Source organism: Carya illinoinensis, chromosome 5 (genome assembly GCF_018687715.1).
Source record: "Carya illinoinensis cultivar Pawnee chromosome 5, C.illinoinensisPawnee_v1, whole genome shotgun sequence".
NCBI lineage: Eukaryota > Viridiplantae > Streptophyta > Magnoliopsida > Fagales > Juglandaceae > Carya > Carya illinoinensis.
In genome coordinates this window covers 42,021,907-42,037,150 of record NC_056756.1, presented here as the reverse complement: position 1 = coordinate 42,037,150, position 15,244 = coordinate 42,021,907, and the positions used below count along the sequence as shown (strand labels likewise).

Genomic DNA, 15,244 nt, shown 5'->3' with positions numbered 1-15,244 from the left:
CCAAACCCAGTTGCACTAAATCCCTAAGCCGTATGTATAAAAACCATGCACTATTTTTCAACATCTATCTATATATATAGGTTCATTTTAGGTGAAGATTCTTTGGATCAGTTTTTTTTTTCCACACACGTCTATCAATTTCTGATAAGAAATTAAATAATGAAATATAACTCTTTTAACTGTTTTAAAATAATAAATAATTTCACATAATATTAAAGTAGAGATTCTAAGTACAAACATCGTCTTCAAGACCACAATATTGTATTACATGTACATAATTAAATGGGATTAGAAATGCAAAGTGACTGTCGAGCCTTGCTTATTCACGATGGATGCGGTGAAGTAAATATAGAAAAGAAGCAAACAATTATGCAAGAATTAATGCTAATAGATTACATAATAATTCCCACACCGGCCTATATCGACCCCCATGATCGTTCAGTAATAGCTTTACCTTTCTTCAAGAACGAAGCCTGCCTCAAGCATTTGTCAACGAAGTCTCGTTTTCTACTAGACACTATAGAATCACGTTTCCGTTTTAGTTCCTCAATATCTTCGGAAAGCTTTGCAATATCTTTGGCAAGCTCTGCAATATCTCTGTCAACTTTGTCTGCTTGTTTTCCAATATAAAGACCAAAGAAAGCATCTGCAACTCTCTTCAAATGATCGAAGACAGATTGAATTTTAAATCCTGCCTTTTGGCAAGTTTTCAAGCTTGTCCACCACAGGAGAAGCAAATCTCTGGTGATATCCACAACCTTGGCGTTTCTCATGCTGTTTATGCAACCACATAACATGTTAACAAAAAATATTTTTACATTTGGACTTAGTTTGGATGCAGCGCTAATATCACCGTGTTTGGAAAGCAAGCTCCTCAGGATAGGAGCAAAAGTCCGAGCAGCCTTGTGGTGTTCTCCAACATTGACAACCTCTTCTTCAAGAGCAAAGTAGTCATTGTGAGATTTTGCATCCGAACTCCATAAAAAAACCTCAACTCTTCCTGAATAGGGGTGGGCAGCGGGTCCCCGCCCATAATAGGAATTGAGTCTTTCGTCCCAAAATTGTACAAAAATCTCTGCGCCCTGAGCAAGAAAATTTATAAATTCTCTGTAATCCTTGTCAAAAAACTGTAGAATATTATCTTCCCCAGGGTCATCATTAAAGAATTTCTCTTCAGCATTAACTGTTTGTCTAATCTCTCTAGCCTCTAGAACCCTTCTCAATTCCATACTCACATCTTCATTCAAGGATTTTAAAATTTCAGATAAGCTTAAAGTCGGCTCACTTTGTTCTTCTTTGTTTTGCATGATCTGATCTTCTATTGTGTTTTTGGGCGGCATAATCAACTTTCCAAGCTGCCCAAAAGGATCCCTTAACTCTCCATGATCTCCCTTTAGCAGTGTTTTTCTAATCTCTCTAACCCTTAGAGCCCTTCTCAATTCCATACTCTCATCTTCATTCAAGGATTTTAAAATTTTAGACAAGCTTAAAGTCGGCTCACTTTGTTCTTCTTTGTTTTGCATCATCTGATCTTCTATTGTGTTTTTGGGCGGCATAATCAATTTTCCAAGCTGCTCAAAAGGATCCCTTAACTCTACATGATCTCCATGATCTCCCCTTAGCAGTGATATTACCTAATAGCCAATAAACGTAAAGCAATATCAATATATAAATATATGTATATATATAAGTTTTCCTTAATTGGTTCTTGAATGAAATGAAAGGTTTTTTAATTAGAAGATCAAAGCTTTCACTTTCAAATTTTGAAAAATTGGAATTTATATCTAACTTACCTCAGATATGACGCACCCAATTTCAGCAACAAAATTGCTGCCTGTACATTGATAACTCGGCAATAATTGGTCTCTCTGTTTCTCACAAACATCACAATAAAATTCATCGTCCATCTCATCTTCATGTTCAGCAAGAGCATTTGTAAGAACAAGTGGATGTTCGTGACATTTATGGGTAATGCTATGTGGTAATGGACCACAAGTATAATGGATATTCCAATCACAGTACAGACAGTTGAAGATAGATGATTCACAAGTTCTATCGCAAGCATTGCACTTGAGTAGATCATCCGTTCTCTCCCTAAAATGTAGTAGGTGACTGTGGGCCTCGTACTTTATGGCAGGCACTATCACTCCACCACAAATAATGTCCAAGAGGAAACTACAATTGTCAATGTCAACATGACAACTATAGGCGAAGGCACCTTCCCCAATATCCTTGCGACAGGCATTGCATTTTGCATGACGACCTTCCAGTTTGAGAAGGAAGAGAGGGTGATACAAATGAAAGGGATGGTAGATCTTTGGCGGCAACTCAATGCATGATTTATCAATGTAAATGTCACGGCAGGTAGATCTACCACATGAATAGGTTGAACTACTACTGTTGCAGCCTTTCCCACAGACAAAGCAATTAACTCTGACATCGTTCTCTTCCTGAGAAAGTGACAATGGATGTTCGTGGAAAATAGTATGAAGCATTCTTTGACTACTTGATCCAGCTGCCAAGCTAGCCGGCAATAGAGTGCAATCAATATCTATGACGAAATCGCACCGACGACAACCATAGTAGCCGGCTTTAGCTGGAAACTTTTGGTGACAAACTCTGCATGCAGATGTCTGCCAATAGTCATCTTTTCGAAAGCCAACTTCTGGTTTAATGTACAAGGTGAGAGGATAGGAATGGTAGAAATGTTGGATTTTTTGCGGCAATTTTAGCTCAGCACATGATGGATCGAGAAAGAAGGCGCATGGTAAGCAACTGTAAGCATTATTGGAGCAGTACTTTCCACATACACAACATTCAACTCGATCTCTAGGTATGTTATTGTAGAGTATCAACGAATGCTCGTGGCTAAAATATTTTGTAGAACTTTGAAGTTCCTCATCCGGCACCGTTTTAATATTGCTAGGCGTAGCCGGGCTCACATCAATGCATTCAGGATCAAGGTTGAAATCACACTCGTTACAGTGAAAGATGACCCCACCCCTCTTAGGACGCTGGCCACAAATATTACAGCAAACCATTGTTTCCTGGCAAAATATACGGAGTCACAGACACCATATATATATATATATATATATATGAAACTTAAGGTATGAATGTATTGCAATCATCATGTGTTGTTCAATAACATACAAATCTGAATCATAAAAATAAGATCAAAAGAAAAGAAGAACGGATGTATGGGACGGACCTGAGTAATAAAGCTCGACATACTGGGACGAACCACATATCCTATAGGATATTAAATCATTTGTGCGACATTAGCTAAGTAATTTAATCAGGTTGCTATCGTAACAACAAAATGTCATAACCATGAATACATATTATTTATAGTAAAAAAAACCCTAAATTAAGAAAATTTATTAACACATATACATCAACAATATAATCACCCCCTAGTGTAACGATAGCACATACCGATGAGAAGACAGGGATGACACAAGGATTGGACTTCTTTCTCTAATTTCTGGACTGGATGACAGCTCGGATGGATAAAGTAACGACATTGTAAGCAACCGTAGACCTTATTACCGCAAGATTTTCCACATTCGCGGCATTTGCTATCCTCAGGAATGTTCTCTAAGAATTGCATTGGATGTGGGTGGATTAGCTTGTCCCCACCCTCTGTAACTCGCTCTTCAGTATCCTTCCGCCTTATCGCCATCTCTCTCTCTATCACACTCTGATCTCTCTGATCAAGAGCTCGTTGGCCTCCAGGTGATGTCCCTCAATCCATGCACGTTATTTTTATAGTGGAAACTTTACACTCAATTCCCCAATTATATATAATTTTATATATATGCCGTTTTAGTGCTTCATCTGTGATTCTGTTTTTCTCTTCATTTAAGCAAGAGATAGAATCATAAGAACTTTCATTTTAAAAAAATAAAATAAATTAACTTATTCTAGATAATTTATTAATTTAGGGGTGGGCAGCGGGGCCCCACCCCCCGCTACATCGCCCCCTGCAGATGAAATCAACTGGTTTTTCATTTAAATCTTCAATTTAAGGTGTTTTTTTATTTTTATGGAAATATTTCACTTATTCTTCTGATAATTTATCTCATGGAAGTACTGTTGGTGGATTCGTACGGAAGAATAATTTTTTAAAAAAGAAAAGAGAATATTATTGATGTTATTGAGTGCATATAAAGGAAATCATGTAGTTGTAACCATCTTGATTTCCTTGACTAATGACAATTTCCTTAGTTCTGCCATATATACCTTTAGTGCTTTATCTGTTCCTCTTCTTTCAAGCAAATTAAATAGAATCTTCAAACGTTTTTTTTTTTTTTTACCTTTTTGAAATTGAACATCTACTGAATAATTTAAATTTTTTTTTTTTTTACCCTTTTCACTTTGCTTTGTCTCCTCTTTGTTCCCTCCTTTAAGCATTAAGCATTAAGCAATCGAGGGATAGCATCATTCAAGAAGAACTCGGTATAATATGCCCAAAGAATCCAAATAACTGTACCATCCTGATCAACTTGTGCGAGTTTTAAGATTTTGCTTGTTCTAGATCATGACAAATTGTCCAAACATAGTTCAATTTATAATGAAGTTACTTGAGTTTTTACGTTTATTAAAATCGAGATATATGTTTTGATTGAACTTTCGTAGAATGAACTTACAATTAAGAGTTTGTTTAATTAGTAAAATGAGATGAGATAGTTTAGATGAAAGTTAATAAAATATTACTAGAATATTATTTTTTAATATTATTATTATTTTAAAATTTTAAAAAAATTGAATTGAGATTCGAAAAAAATAATTATTTATTATATTTTATACAAAAATTTAAAAAAATTATAATGATGAGGTGAGATGAGAGTAATGCCAGAATACTTTGGTCAATCTTCCTTGTGTAGCATGAGTATGACTTTTATCGCCAGTGTATGAGAATAAGATTTCATATCAACAGATGTGACTGAGAATAATAAAATCATAGGTGATGCATGAGCAAGAGGTTTTACTCTGGACAAGAACAGAAAGGAAGAAGATGAGATTGAATTCAATGGCCTTCCATGAAAGACAAGCGGTGTTTTATTTGAATTAAAATTGAGCTAATGCTGCAAGTTCTTCTCCTCTGAAGGGGTAGAAAGATAACACGAAAAACAATACCAACAGAAAATACAATATTTCAGCCGCTTTCATGCTCATTACCCATTGAATGAACATAAGATGAGAAATACCAAAATCCCCAAACTCAAAAGGGGCCAAAATAATGATGAAGATCATGATGCCCAAAACAATAAAAACATGGGCCATTCCTAACAGTAACCGCTACCCAGATAAAACCTGCCATGAATAATGCATGGCCACATAATACAAAAATTGCTTGTTTGTAATAGATCGCGTCATGAACTACGACCTTTATCAGCTACCATTTTCCTTCTCTGTTGATGCTCTGCAACTTTATAATCTACTACCTCTCGGAACAGGCTTGGATCAAGCACACAATTCTCACTCCCATAAACAGCCGCTTGGACACTTGCCATCAATTTTGCTATTTCTCTTCCAGAAAATCCCTCGGTTTTGGTTGCTGCTTCCCTTAATATATCATCAGTCAAACCCTTAATCTCTATCTTCTGTTGTTCCTTTCTGAATAAGTTTTGGAACCAACTAGATTTCTTCTGTCCAGCCTGAGCTATGTACTTGTCCAGGTAAAGTTTTAAAAGCTTGAAACGTTCCTGTTCCCCAGGCAATGGAAATTCCAGAGCTTCATCAATACGGTCTGCCACAGCTGAATCAAGATCGCCAGGGCGATTTGTAGCGAGAGCAAGTACTATGTCCTTGGACTGGTCACCTGTGCGGAAAAGGAGGGCATTGAGTGCACTTCTTTGGGCTTCACTCATGTAGGTTTTGTTCCGCCTGCAAAATTTGGTCAACACATACAAGGTCCTTAGCCAGGGTTTCCTATTGACCCAATTGGTTTGAATATTCTCATCTCGATTTGAGTAACACCATATAGACTAGCGATTACAAATATAACATTGAATAAAAAACTTAATAAGAGCCTGAGAGAGAGTAAAATCATTGCCTTCTGTCTGAGAATGATTCCAAAAAGCACTACACACTGGCCATATTGTTTCATAAAGGACATCAGGTCAAACAAGCAACTGGCAAGCATAACCCGACACCATGTTCAGAGGTAGGGCGGGTAAGGATTAGAGAATATCTTAGGTATGAATTTTTTAAATTTTCCTAATTAGGAAAAAAACAGCATCCGGTGTACTTGACTACGCCTATTGAATTAATGCATTTTTACTTATCAAAAGAAATTAGGCAAAAAACCAATTGGCAACTTACTCGCACAAAAATGCATCAGCTTCATCAATGAAAAGCAATAAACCTTTCCGTGACTTCTTGGCCCAATCAAATAACTGGTGTATCTTTGTGACAGCCTGAGGTCCCAGCGGAGCAACATCTCCTCCAGTCATCAATGCATAATCCAGTCCCTAGAAACATCAGAATTAAACACTAGTAAGATGCTAACAAAGAGGATGATGATGATGACAACAACAATAATGATGAGAAAGGAGAGTCATATCTTCAGAACAACCCATAAGCATGGTACAATTGTCCATGTATTCAATATCCATCTCAATAGCACCCAAAATGTGGTAAGATGTGTTGGTTTTCAACAGCTAGACACAGATAAATAGGGGTGCAAGAATTTCGGTCCAGATTGAAAAAACCAACTGGACCGATTAAGGAATCAGTCAGTCTCAGTCTAAGAGAGTATAAAAATTCAGTTTTTGGTCCGGTCTAGGGGTGGGGTTTTTTCACCCCGGACCGGAATAGGCCAACCGTATTCACCAATTATTTATGCTTAGATTATATAAAACATTAAAGGTAAAGAAGTATAAACTAATAATTATTGATAATACACATACTACTAACATTATTAATTTATTTTACTTAATTAAAACACTTAATTAGTTAAGCATACATTTACTTAGACAATTTAGATTAAATCATTCTCTTAATTTTTTCATTTTGTATAATTTTATTGTCAAAAACTTGAGAAAAAAAAAAAAAAAGGACCTGGACCAAAATAGACCAATCAGATCAACCAAAGCAGTCCGATCCTGTCCAGACTAGACTTTTTGGTGGACCGGAAAAATGGGTCCAGTCCAAAATTCTCCTCCAAGACCGACCGCGCTAGACTGATTACACCCCTATAGATAAACTATGAATCAGATTTTGTTCCTCACTGTCCATATGTTTTTGTGGATAATTTTTCTTTCCAGAATGCCTAAGTTCTACTTCAAAAGTTTGCAAAAGTTTGGAAGGTTTATAAATAACAAACAAAACCCTATTGCTATCAACTTATCAAAGCACATCCATAGACTTGATAAATAAATTTCAATTCCACAGTTCATCAGATTTTTTATTCATGGTTAAATTTATGGAAGCAAGCAAGATGTGCATCACTTTGTTAACCACTCAACTGTCCTTCCACTATACATATTTATACATAGCGCACAAAAGCATTCATGTATGCCTTAAGAAGGCCATGGACCAATATGGTTGTAAGTAAGATCTCATACCGATTTACGAGCCAGCTCTCTAGCAGCCATTGTTTTTCCCGTACCTGGAGGACCATAGAAGAGCATGTTGCGGAATGGTGCCTGATGGGATTTTGTATTGGCAGTTGCACCAGCCAGCTGTTCAATCCTTTTTTTAAGAGAAGGGTGTAAAATTACATCACCGAACCCATTCCCATTTTTCAAAGATCCCTTATCAACACCACGAGACAGTGTGCTCATGGCACGAGAAAACAAGCCTGACCAAGGGTATTTCCCTCTGGAGGACTCTCTAATCAATGATGGTTGTCCCAGTATTCTATCAACATAGCTCCATATCACTCTTGCACCTTCTCTGCAATGAATAAAAGCGACCTGCATAAGCCATAACTTGAAAAATAGAAAATCACAACCAAAATAATACAACTAGTATATAATCAACAAAGTTCTTATCAATACTAAAACTCAAGCAAATCACCTGAAATCTGCTATCGTTTAGAATGTAAATCTTTCCCTGTGACTTTAGCAGCCCAATTACTAAGACATTTAAAGTTAAAGGTACCTCAGCATGCAGCTAACAAAATAGTTCTTGCTTTTATTAACAGCTGGCCAAGATATCTCAATCTTTTGAAGGAAAAAAAGGCACCTACAAATATTAAAAGGACGGTATATTCCAATCCTCTAGTATTATTTTAACACGTACCTTGTTGTGTAAACCCCTGCTGCTAGAGCTGTCACTCCTCCAACAAATACAACCAACTTATTTTGATCTGTTAGAATGGCTCTCAAACCCCCTGCAGAAGATAGATGGCTCCGCACTAAGTTACACCTTTATCAAGGGGGAAAAAAAGAATGCCATAGAAAAACTGAAAATTTTTAACTGCAATTTAAGCTAAGTTGTAATAAAATTTAACTTTGGAAAGTCATCTATGGCAGTTGACAAACCCAAAAACAGAGGAGGGTTCAATTAATTCCTGAGATCAAGTCAAAAAGTTTTGTTTTCATAATTATTAGTTATATATAGCAAACCAAGCCCTTCTTAAGTCGAATTAAACAATATAATTATGTTCATACCTCCAATATGGTCAAAAGTAGTATTTATGGCAGATATCCATTTCTCTCTCTCTGCATTGGCACGTTCCACTAGCATTCGCCTGTTAACCTCTTCAGCTAACTTTGCTTCATGGGCTCTCCCTTCTGCTTCTGCCATAGCCCTCACTCTGATTGTTTCACGTTCTATCTCAGCCTTCTCCCTCTCTGTTTGCCGACGTTGTGCTTGAATCTGTTCTTCTGTTGCTCGCCGAGCTTGTTCTTGCCGAATTGATGATTCTTCTTGCAGCTTTACAAGCTCTTGATTTCTCGCTCTCTGGTACTCATTTTCTGCCTGCCACAACAACAAAGCAGATTTAATTCTCCACCATAAATAAATTGTAAAAACCCAGAATAAATTACTTACCTGCATTCTCTTCCTTGCCAATTCATCCTCATACCGAGCCATTTGGGATTTTGTTTGAGCTTGATGCTGAGCTAGCTTCTTCTGTTCATCATATATTACCCTTAGTCTCTCCTGCCAAATAGCAGAACAGAGAATTTCAAAACTTATCAGTACACCAGTGAAAAACAGCTTGGTATGATATGCTCATTATATCAAAAATAAGTTATTAAGCACAAATCTGGGTGCATGGACCCAGTCCAAGAACACTCATGAGAGAGCTTAAAAGCCTGCTTCTTTGACTCTATTTGAGTGACTGAAGGTGACTGACTCCTCACTGAAAAGTTCTGAATACATCACCTTGTTTGTGATAGGTAAAATAAGATTTTATTGATAGAAATATAGCCATAGCCCAAGTATACAGGGAGTTACCCCTTCCCCCACACACACCAAAGTTTATCTAAATAAAGAGCTAAGAAGAAAATCCAAGATATATAAGACTCATCAAAAATAAGCAAACTAGCTATTGGTTTGTGACTGTGAGGAGAAGCAACTTACAGTCCTGTTCTTGTCCTACATGGCTCCCAAACAACAACAACAACAATAATAAAAACATTCTTAAAAGATCTATGTTAATAATTTGCATCTAATCTGGGTGCATGGACCCAGTCCAAGAACACTCATGAGAGAGCTTAAAAGCCTGCTTCTTTGACTCTATTTGAGTGACTGAAGGTGACTGACTCCTCACTGAAAAGTTCTGAATACATCACCTTGTTTGCAATAGGTAAAATAAGATTTTATTGATAGAAATATAGCCATAGCCCAAGTATACAGGGAGTTACCCCTTCCCCCACACACCAGAGTTTATCTGAATAAAGAGCTAAGAAGAAAATCCAAGATATATAAGACTCATCAAAAATAAGCAAACTAGCTATTGGTTTGTGACTGTGAGGAGAAGCAATTTACAGTCCCGTTCTTGTCCTACATGGCTCCCAAACAACAACAACAACAACAATAATAAAAACATTCTTAAAAGATCTATGTTAATAATTTGCATCTAATCAAGTTCACAAATCTTTAGAAGCCCACCAACAAGAGTTGTATTGGCAGTTTAATCACTTCTATCAAAACAATTCATTAAGACTGGTCTTTCTCAAACAAGGGTACTCAACAACCTGCCACCACCAGATAAAGCAAACCAAACTGGTAATGTAAAGACTTGAACAATGAGAAAGTAAGATTGGTACTGCCACAACATTTATATCAAGCGAAACATCACCCCAAGTAAAATCTTATTTTACCTATCAAAAAAAATATATATATCAAACGAAAAATGCAACAATGATCTGAACAAGCAAGGTTGGCCACGCCAAAATATTTGTTAGCTAATGACATGCCACCACGGACAACTGGAAAAGTAACCAAAAGTGATAAAAGGCAGACAGAATGATGACTCTTAGCAAGTAATATGTTCTAATTGAGGAAGAAAAAATCGAAGAATAGCTTGTGATCTGATTAAGTACAATGCTTGAATATCCAACCCATTCAGCCAGTGAATAATTCCATTCCTACACAGCTCAATTTCTAGCATTAAGCTGTCAGTTCGGCATTTCCTTAAAGACAAATAAAAAGGTCACAAACCTTAGATAATAGTTGAGAGTAGTCACTTGGTCCAATTCAAATTCAAGATAAAATTTTAAGAAGTTTCTAAGCACTGGAAGTCAAAAGACAGTGACCACCACCCAGTAGGCTAATGGCTATTTTTTCCAGTAAGGTTATGGCTTTCACAAAAGCAAGATATCATACATGAGTGTGTGTGTGTGTGTGTGTGAGAGAGAGAGAGAGAGAGAGAGAGAGAGACTTCAGGTGGAAAAGGGGAAAAAATCTCTAATGAGGAACTCAAACAATACCAGTTCATCACAAATGCTGTCATAGTAATGGCACTATATATGAAAGAGAAATCATTTGTACAGGCCCCGGGCAAGCCTTTGTAAAAAAGTGGACTCCACCTTAAAAAAGTATAAAAAAATTATTCTTTATTAGTGGGACCCACTTTTTTATAAATTGCTCGTATGAGGCTTGTCTATTTGGGGCTTGTACCTAGCATTACTCATTGGGCTGTAACCTTAAGGCTTGTGTGGGTATGTGAACCCAAGAATTCTACTTGAGTCTCATCTAAGACTTGAACATACACTGTAAAACTTCTCTTTATCAATTATAATAAGTAAATAAGCCACGTGTGGCTTTAAATTTTTGGTATGAGGTTCTTCATCAAAAAACTTGATATGAGATGAACATTGGAACTCAAAACAGTTTTTCAAGGGTAGTTAGCAAACAAAAATGATCACAAATAACAACCAAGAATAAATTGTGTAGTTATGGATTTAAGGCAACAAAAATTGAATGAGCCTCTATTCAACAAATATTAAAACTCGTTTCTACTGCAAGGTATTTGACTGCAGTCAAGCAAGTAATATAATTTTTTTTTTTATTAGCACCAGGTGTCCCGGAATAGCGTCCCAGCTAATCCCGAGGACAGCAAGTAATATAATTGATCAGCAAAACACTTGGAACGTGAGATGAAACATCATTAAACTAACAAGTTTATTTTATAAATGAAGTCTTGGTCGAGCCAATAAAAAGCCACCCTAGGACCTACTTAAAATTCACAAGAGAACTGTGATTAAAAGCTAATAAAATCCACATAGAAGAAAAAGAAAAAACCTGCTCAGAAGAGCACATACTCCATTATGCCGAGGATTTGCATTGAAGGAACTAGGAAAATTCAAAAGTGCCAATCCCCAAAACAGCTTTCTGGCTAGCAAATATTGAGGTACTTTCTATACAATATCTTATTGTTTCAAGATAAACATGCGGGCAGGTCGTAGCTCTAATTTAGCTAGTTGTACTTCAATCAAGAAGGAACAAGCAAAAACATATCTTACAGTCTCAGCTTGAGCTTTCATTGCCTTGAACTCCGCAACCTTTGATTCCATCTCCACCTGCCTTGTCTCTTCTTGCTTCTTGATAACTTCAAACACCTATACCAACAAAAAAAACCACTAATTTCCTCCACAAGTCACCAATTCTAGGGAAACCGACAGTAAAAATAAATAATATGTTTTCTGCTTTCAGAAGGATGAATGAAACATCAAAAGAATGACAATCAAAACTGAATTCGGTGGGTGAGAACTTCTGAAATGACCACGCACTATTTGGATGTTCTGATGAAAAATAAACGATCATGTTATAATTCTGAAGCATGTCAGATTTGAAGCGTGTGAGTGGTGTCATTTAAGCCAAAAACTATTGCCATAATTCTGAACTTCCATTATTGTAACCAAAAAATACAACTTTTTCAAATAAAAAAAAAAACACACTCAAATACCCAAAAATAATTTTACAATAATTTCATTTATGAAAGATCAAATAACGTAACTCAACAAAGCAAACCTGAAAAAAATTTTATATTTTTCTTTCTTTTATTTTGTTTTCCTCATCTCACCAGTTACAAGCCTACTTGGCTGGACTGACATCACTAACTCATTTTATCAAATACCAAAATTGTATTTCCTTCTTGTTTCTCTCCTTGCCTTACAACGCTTAAAAATGCTTAAAGTCAAACTAATTAAACCCGAACTCAATTTGAAAAGAAAATGCATAGGAAACCATTAAAAACTCATTTACAACACCTCATCATAAAAAAAAATATATATATATATATTATAAAAAAAAAAAAAAAAACATAAATCCCAATTAGAACCCATAAAACAAACAAAAAGCATTTGCTGAAACTGCACAAAAACCACAATAACAACACGTCGCAAAATGGCACACCATCGATAGCAATAGAATAAAAAATAAATCAGAAGGAAATGAAAACCCCTTTGCAAGATAACAGCAAGCCAACCTTCTTGGCATGAGCGGAATTGGTGATCTCCCTCAACGCCTTGGCCCCCCGCTCCAATGCCTCTGGGTCAAACCCCGCCGATGTGGTCCTCGGATTATCATTCCGAACCCTCGACGGAGATATAGAATCGGAATTACCCGCCGGCGGATTGGACGGCTGTGATTCCTCAGAAGAAGGAGGAGAAGAAAATGGAGAGAGTTTGAAAGACCCATCCGCATAAGCGAAGTGAGATTGGGATGATAAGGAGGATGAGGACGTCGCCGCGGCTGCAAGTGCTGTAGATATGAGCCCCAGCGCATATGATTTAGCCATTTTTGCTTCTCCTTGTTCTCCTCCTGGGTTTTCAAATAAACCCCAAGAGGTGGGCTTTTAAGGGTCTGAAAGAAAATGGGGGAAGGTGGCTTGTCTTGCAGAACAAGAATATGGAAATCAAAATTATCAAAGACTCGCTAATGTTACCGTAGAAGGTTGTAGAGAGACATGGACTCAGGGGTTTAGGGTTTACCGTTTATGGCAGGTTTTGTGCCTTCTTGCTTTCAGGGTTTTGTGGCGGTTTTAGGCTGGGGATTTTTTAATTGGTAATAAATACCCTTTCTAATTTGAATTTATGACATGTCTTTTTTTTGTTCATCTTAATTTTCTTACTGTTTTATTATTTTTTCTAAAGAATATTCTTCAATTAAACACTCAGGCTGATATATTTTGAATTTTAATTTTAGACAATGCTAAATATTTGTTAAAATAATTTACAAATTACAAAAAAAAAAAAAAAAAAAAAAAAAAAAAACTTACTCCTCCACTTATTAATTATTGATACATTAAAAATTATCAAATTTAAAATTTAAATTTAAAAAAATTAATAAAATGAGTCTTATAAATAAAAATTAACAACCAACTGTTTTGAGTTACTAGACCGATTAAGGAATCAATGAGTCTGGATCTAAAAAAGGAAAGAAATTAATTTAAAAGTAAATGATTATGTAATTTTTTTCTAGCATATTATAAATAATTATTTAATTTTCTTCTAACCTAATTATTTATGCATTATTTAAAAATTAAAGTTTAAGAAATTAAAAGCAATGTATTAATTATTGATTGTTGATAGTATACATACTATTAATATTATTAATTTATTATACTTAATTATAATACATAATTAGTTAAGTATACAGTTAGACAACTTTACTATTAATTAATTACTTGGACTATAGCATTCACTTAAATTTTTTTATCATTTTATATAAATTTTTGTCAAAACTTAAAAAATAAAAATTGACCCGAACTAAAAGTTTCGATAAGACCGACCGGACTGAACTAAGCAGTCATATTTGGTCCAAAGGCCTTATCCGTTTAGTCCAGTCCAAATTTACAAGTTGACAGAGAGCAGCTATCCACGTGTACAGAGAAAGCACCAAGCCAAGGTGACACCATAAATCCACGTGGGTTTCTTGGTCCTTTCTACCAAATACTCTATAATTTACAATTCTATATTCATTAGTCCTCTAACTTAAATACCATAATATCTCGTGTTGGAAATATTCTTAAAATAATTTTATATTATATCTATTATTAATATTATTTTTAAAATTTATTATTAAGTTATGAGTTATTTTAAAAAAAACAGAAATTAAGAAAAGTTTATAAGTATATGCTTATGGTTATAACAATTTGAGTGAACTTTATGAATTATAATTAATAAATGGCTTAGGGTAGTTTTGAGGGTTGAAAAGTATTGAAAAGAGTTGTGAATAATAGTAAAAAGTATGTGAAAAGTAATAAATAGTAATAAAAAGTATGTAAAAAATAATGAATAGTAATAAAAGTAATATAGTAATGATATTTGCAGTCGTGGTTATGCAAGCGTCGCACAATCTTTTGAAAAAAATGAATTAATACGGGACTCACATGAAAATAAATTAATTTTTTAATTGTAGACCCTACTTTTTTTCAAAGCGATTGTACGGCGTTTGCACATTCCACGAGTATATGTAGCATTATTCAAAATAATAATAAAATAATAAATAGTAGTAAGAAGTGTCGAGAGTACCTGAAACTCTCGATACCCAAACACAGTCTTAGTGTTATTGAGCAACAATATTGACCCTCCCTATGTCAAGAAAGCATTTTAATGTTATGTGAGATGCATTATATGTACCTATTCGAGTCTGATCTTAGTCAAACGAAAGTTTTTTGTTAGTATTCTTTAGTCATATATAAACAGATCTTATGACCTGCAAATTGATAATCATAGAAGCAGATTTGGAAATTCTCTCCCTTTTAAAAGTATTTCATTTTTTCAAAACTTATTATTAGAATTTGTTTATTCTGCAAATAATAGTAAAATCTTAAATA

At 35.2% G+C, this 15,244-nt stretch overlaps 2 protein-coding genes across 3 annotated transcripts; both read right to left on the bottom strand.

Moving 5' to 3' along the window:
* Positions 1-167: 167 nt before the first annotated feature.
* LOC122311357 lies at positions 168-3,790 on the bottom strand. The gene is made up of 4 exons (XM_043125905.1): positions 3,439-3,790; positions 3,212-3,252; positions 1,794-3,047; positions 168-1,634 (listed from the first exon to the last, which is right to left on the bottom strand). Exons 1-4 carry the CDS (start codon positions 3,683-3,685, stop codon positions 417-419), a joined length of 2,760 nt encoding a protein of 919 aa, XP_042981839.1. The 5' UTR covers positions 3,686-3,790; the 3' UTR covers positions 168-416.
* Positions 3,791-5,041: 1,251 nt separating this feature from the next.
* On the bottom strand, positions 5,042-13,500 carry LOC122310997 (ATPase family AAA domain-containing protein 3-B-like). Of its 2 annotated transcripts, XM_043125328.1 has the most exons (8): positions 12,893-13,484; positions 11,928-12,023; positions 9,007-9,117; positions 8,625-8,934; positions 8,254-8,344; positions 7,575-7,905; positions 6,331-6,479; positions 5,042-5,892 (listed from the first exon to the last, which is right to left on the bottom strand). In XM_043125328.1, exons 1-8 carry the CDS (start codon positions 13,202-13,204, stop codon positions 5,379-5,381), a joined length of 1,914 nt encoding a protein of 637 aa, XP_042981262.1. In that variant the 5' UTR covers positions 13,205-13,484; the 3' UTR covers positions 5,042-5,378. The 2 variants fall into 2 exon arrangements, with proteins under 2 accessions (XP_042981262.1, XP_042981261.1); XM_043125327.1 differs by having other exon boundaries at positions 8,625-9,117; positions 12,893-13,500.
* Positions 13,501-15,244: the final 1,744 nt, after the last annotated feature.

Coding starts and splice junctions, on each gene's coding strand:
- LOC122311357 (XM_043125905.1), bottom strand. CDS start 3,685: ATGGCGATAAGGCGGAAGGATACTGAAGAGCGAGTTACAGAGGGTGGG. Junction 3,253..3,438: donor TCATCCCTGTCTTCTCATCG/GTATGTGCTATC, acceptor AATATCCTATAG/GATATGTGGTTCGTCCCAGT. Junction 1,635..1,793: donor TTGGGTGCGTCATATCTGAG/GTAAGTTAGATA, acceptor ATTGGCTATTAG/GTAATATCACTGCTAAGGGG.
- LOC122310997 (XM_043125327.1), bottom strand. CDS start 13,204: ATGGCTAAATCATATGCGCTGGGGCTCATATCTACAGCACTTGCAGCC. Junction 7,906..8,253: donor GCAGGGGTTTACACAACAAG/GTACGTGTTAAA, acceptor TATTCATTGCAG/AGAAGGTGCAAGAGTGATAT. Junction 6,480..7,574: donor GAGAGCTGGCTCGTAAATCG/GTATGAGATCTT, acceptor TGATGTTTCTAG/GGACTGGATTATGCATTGAT.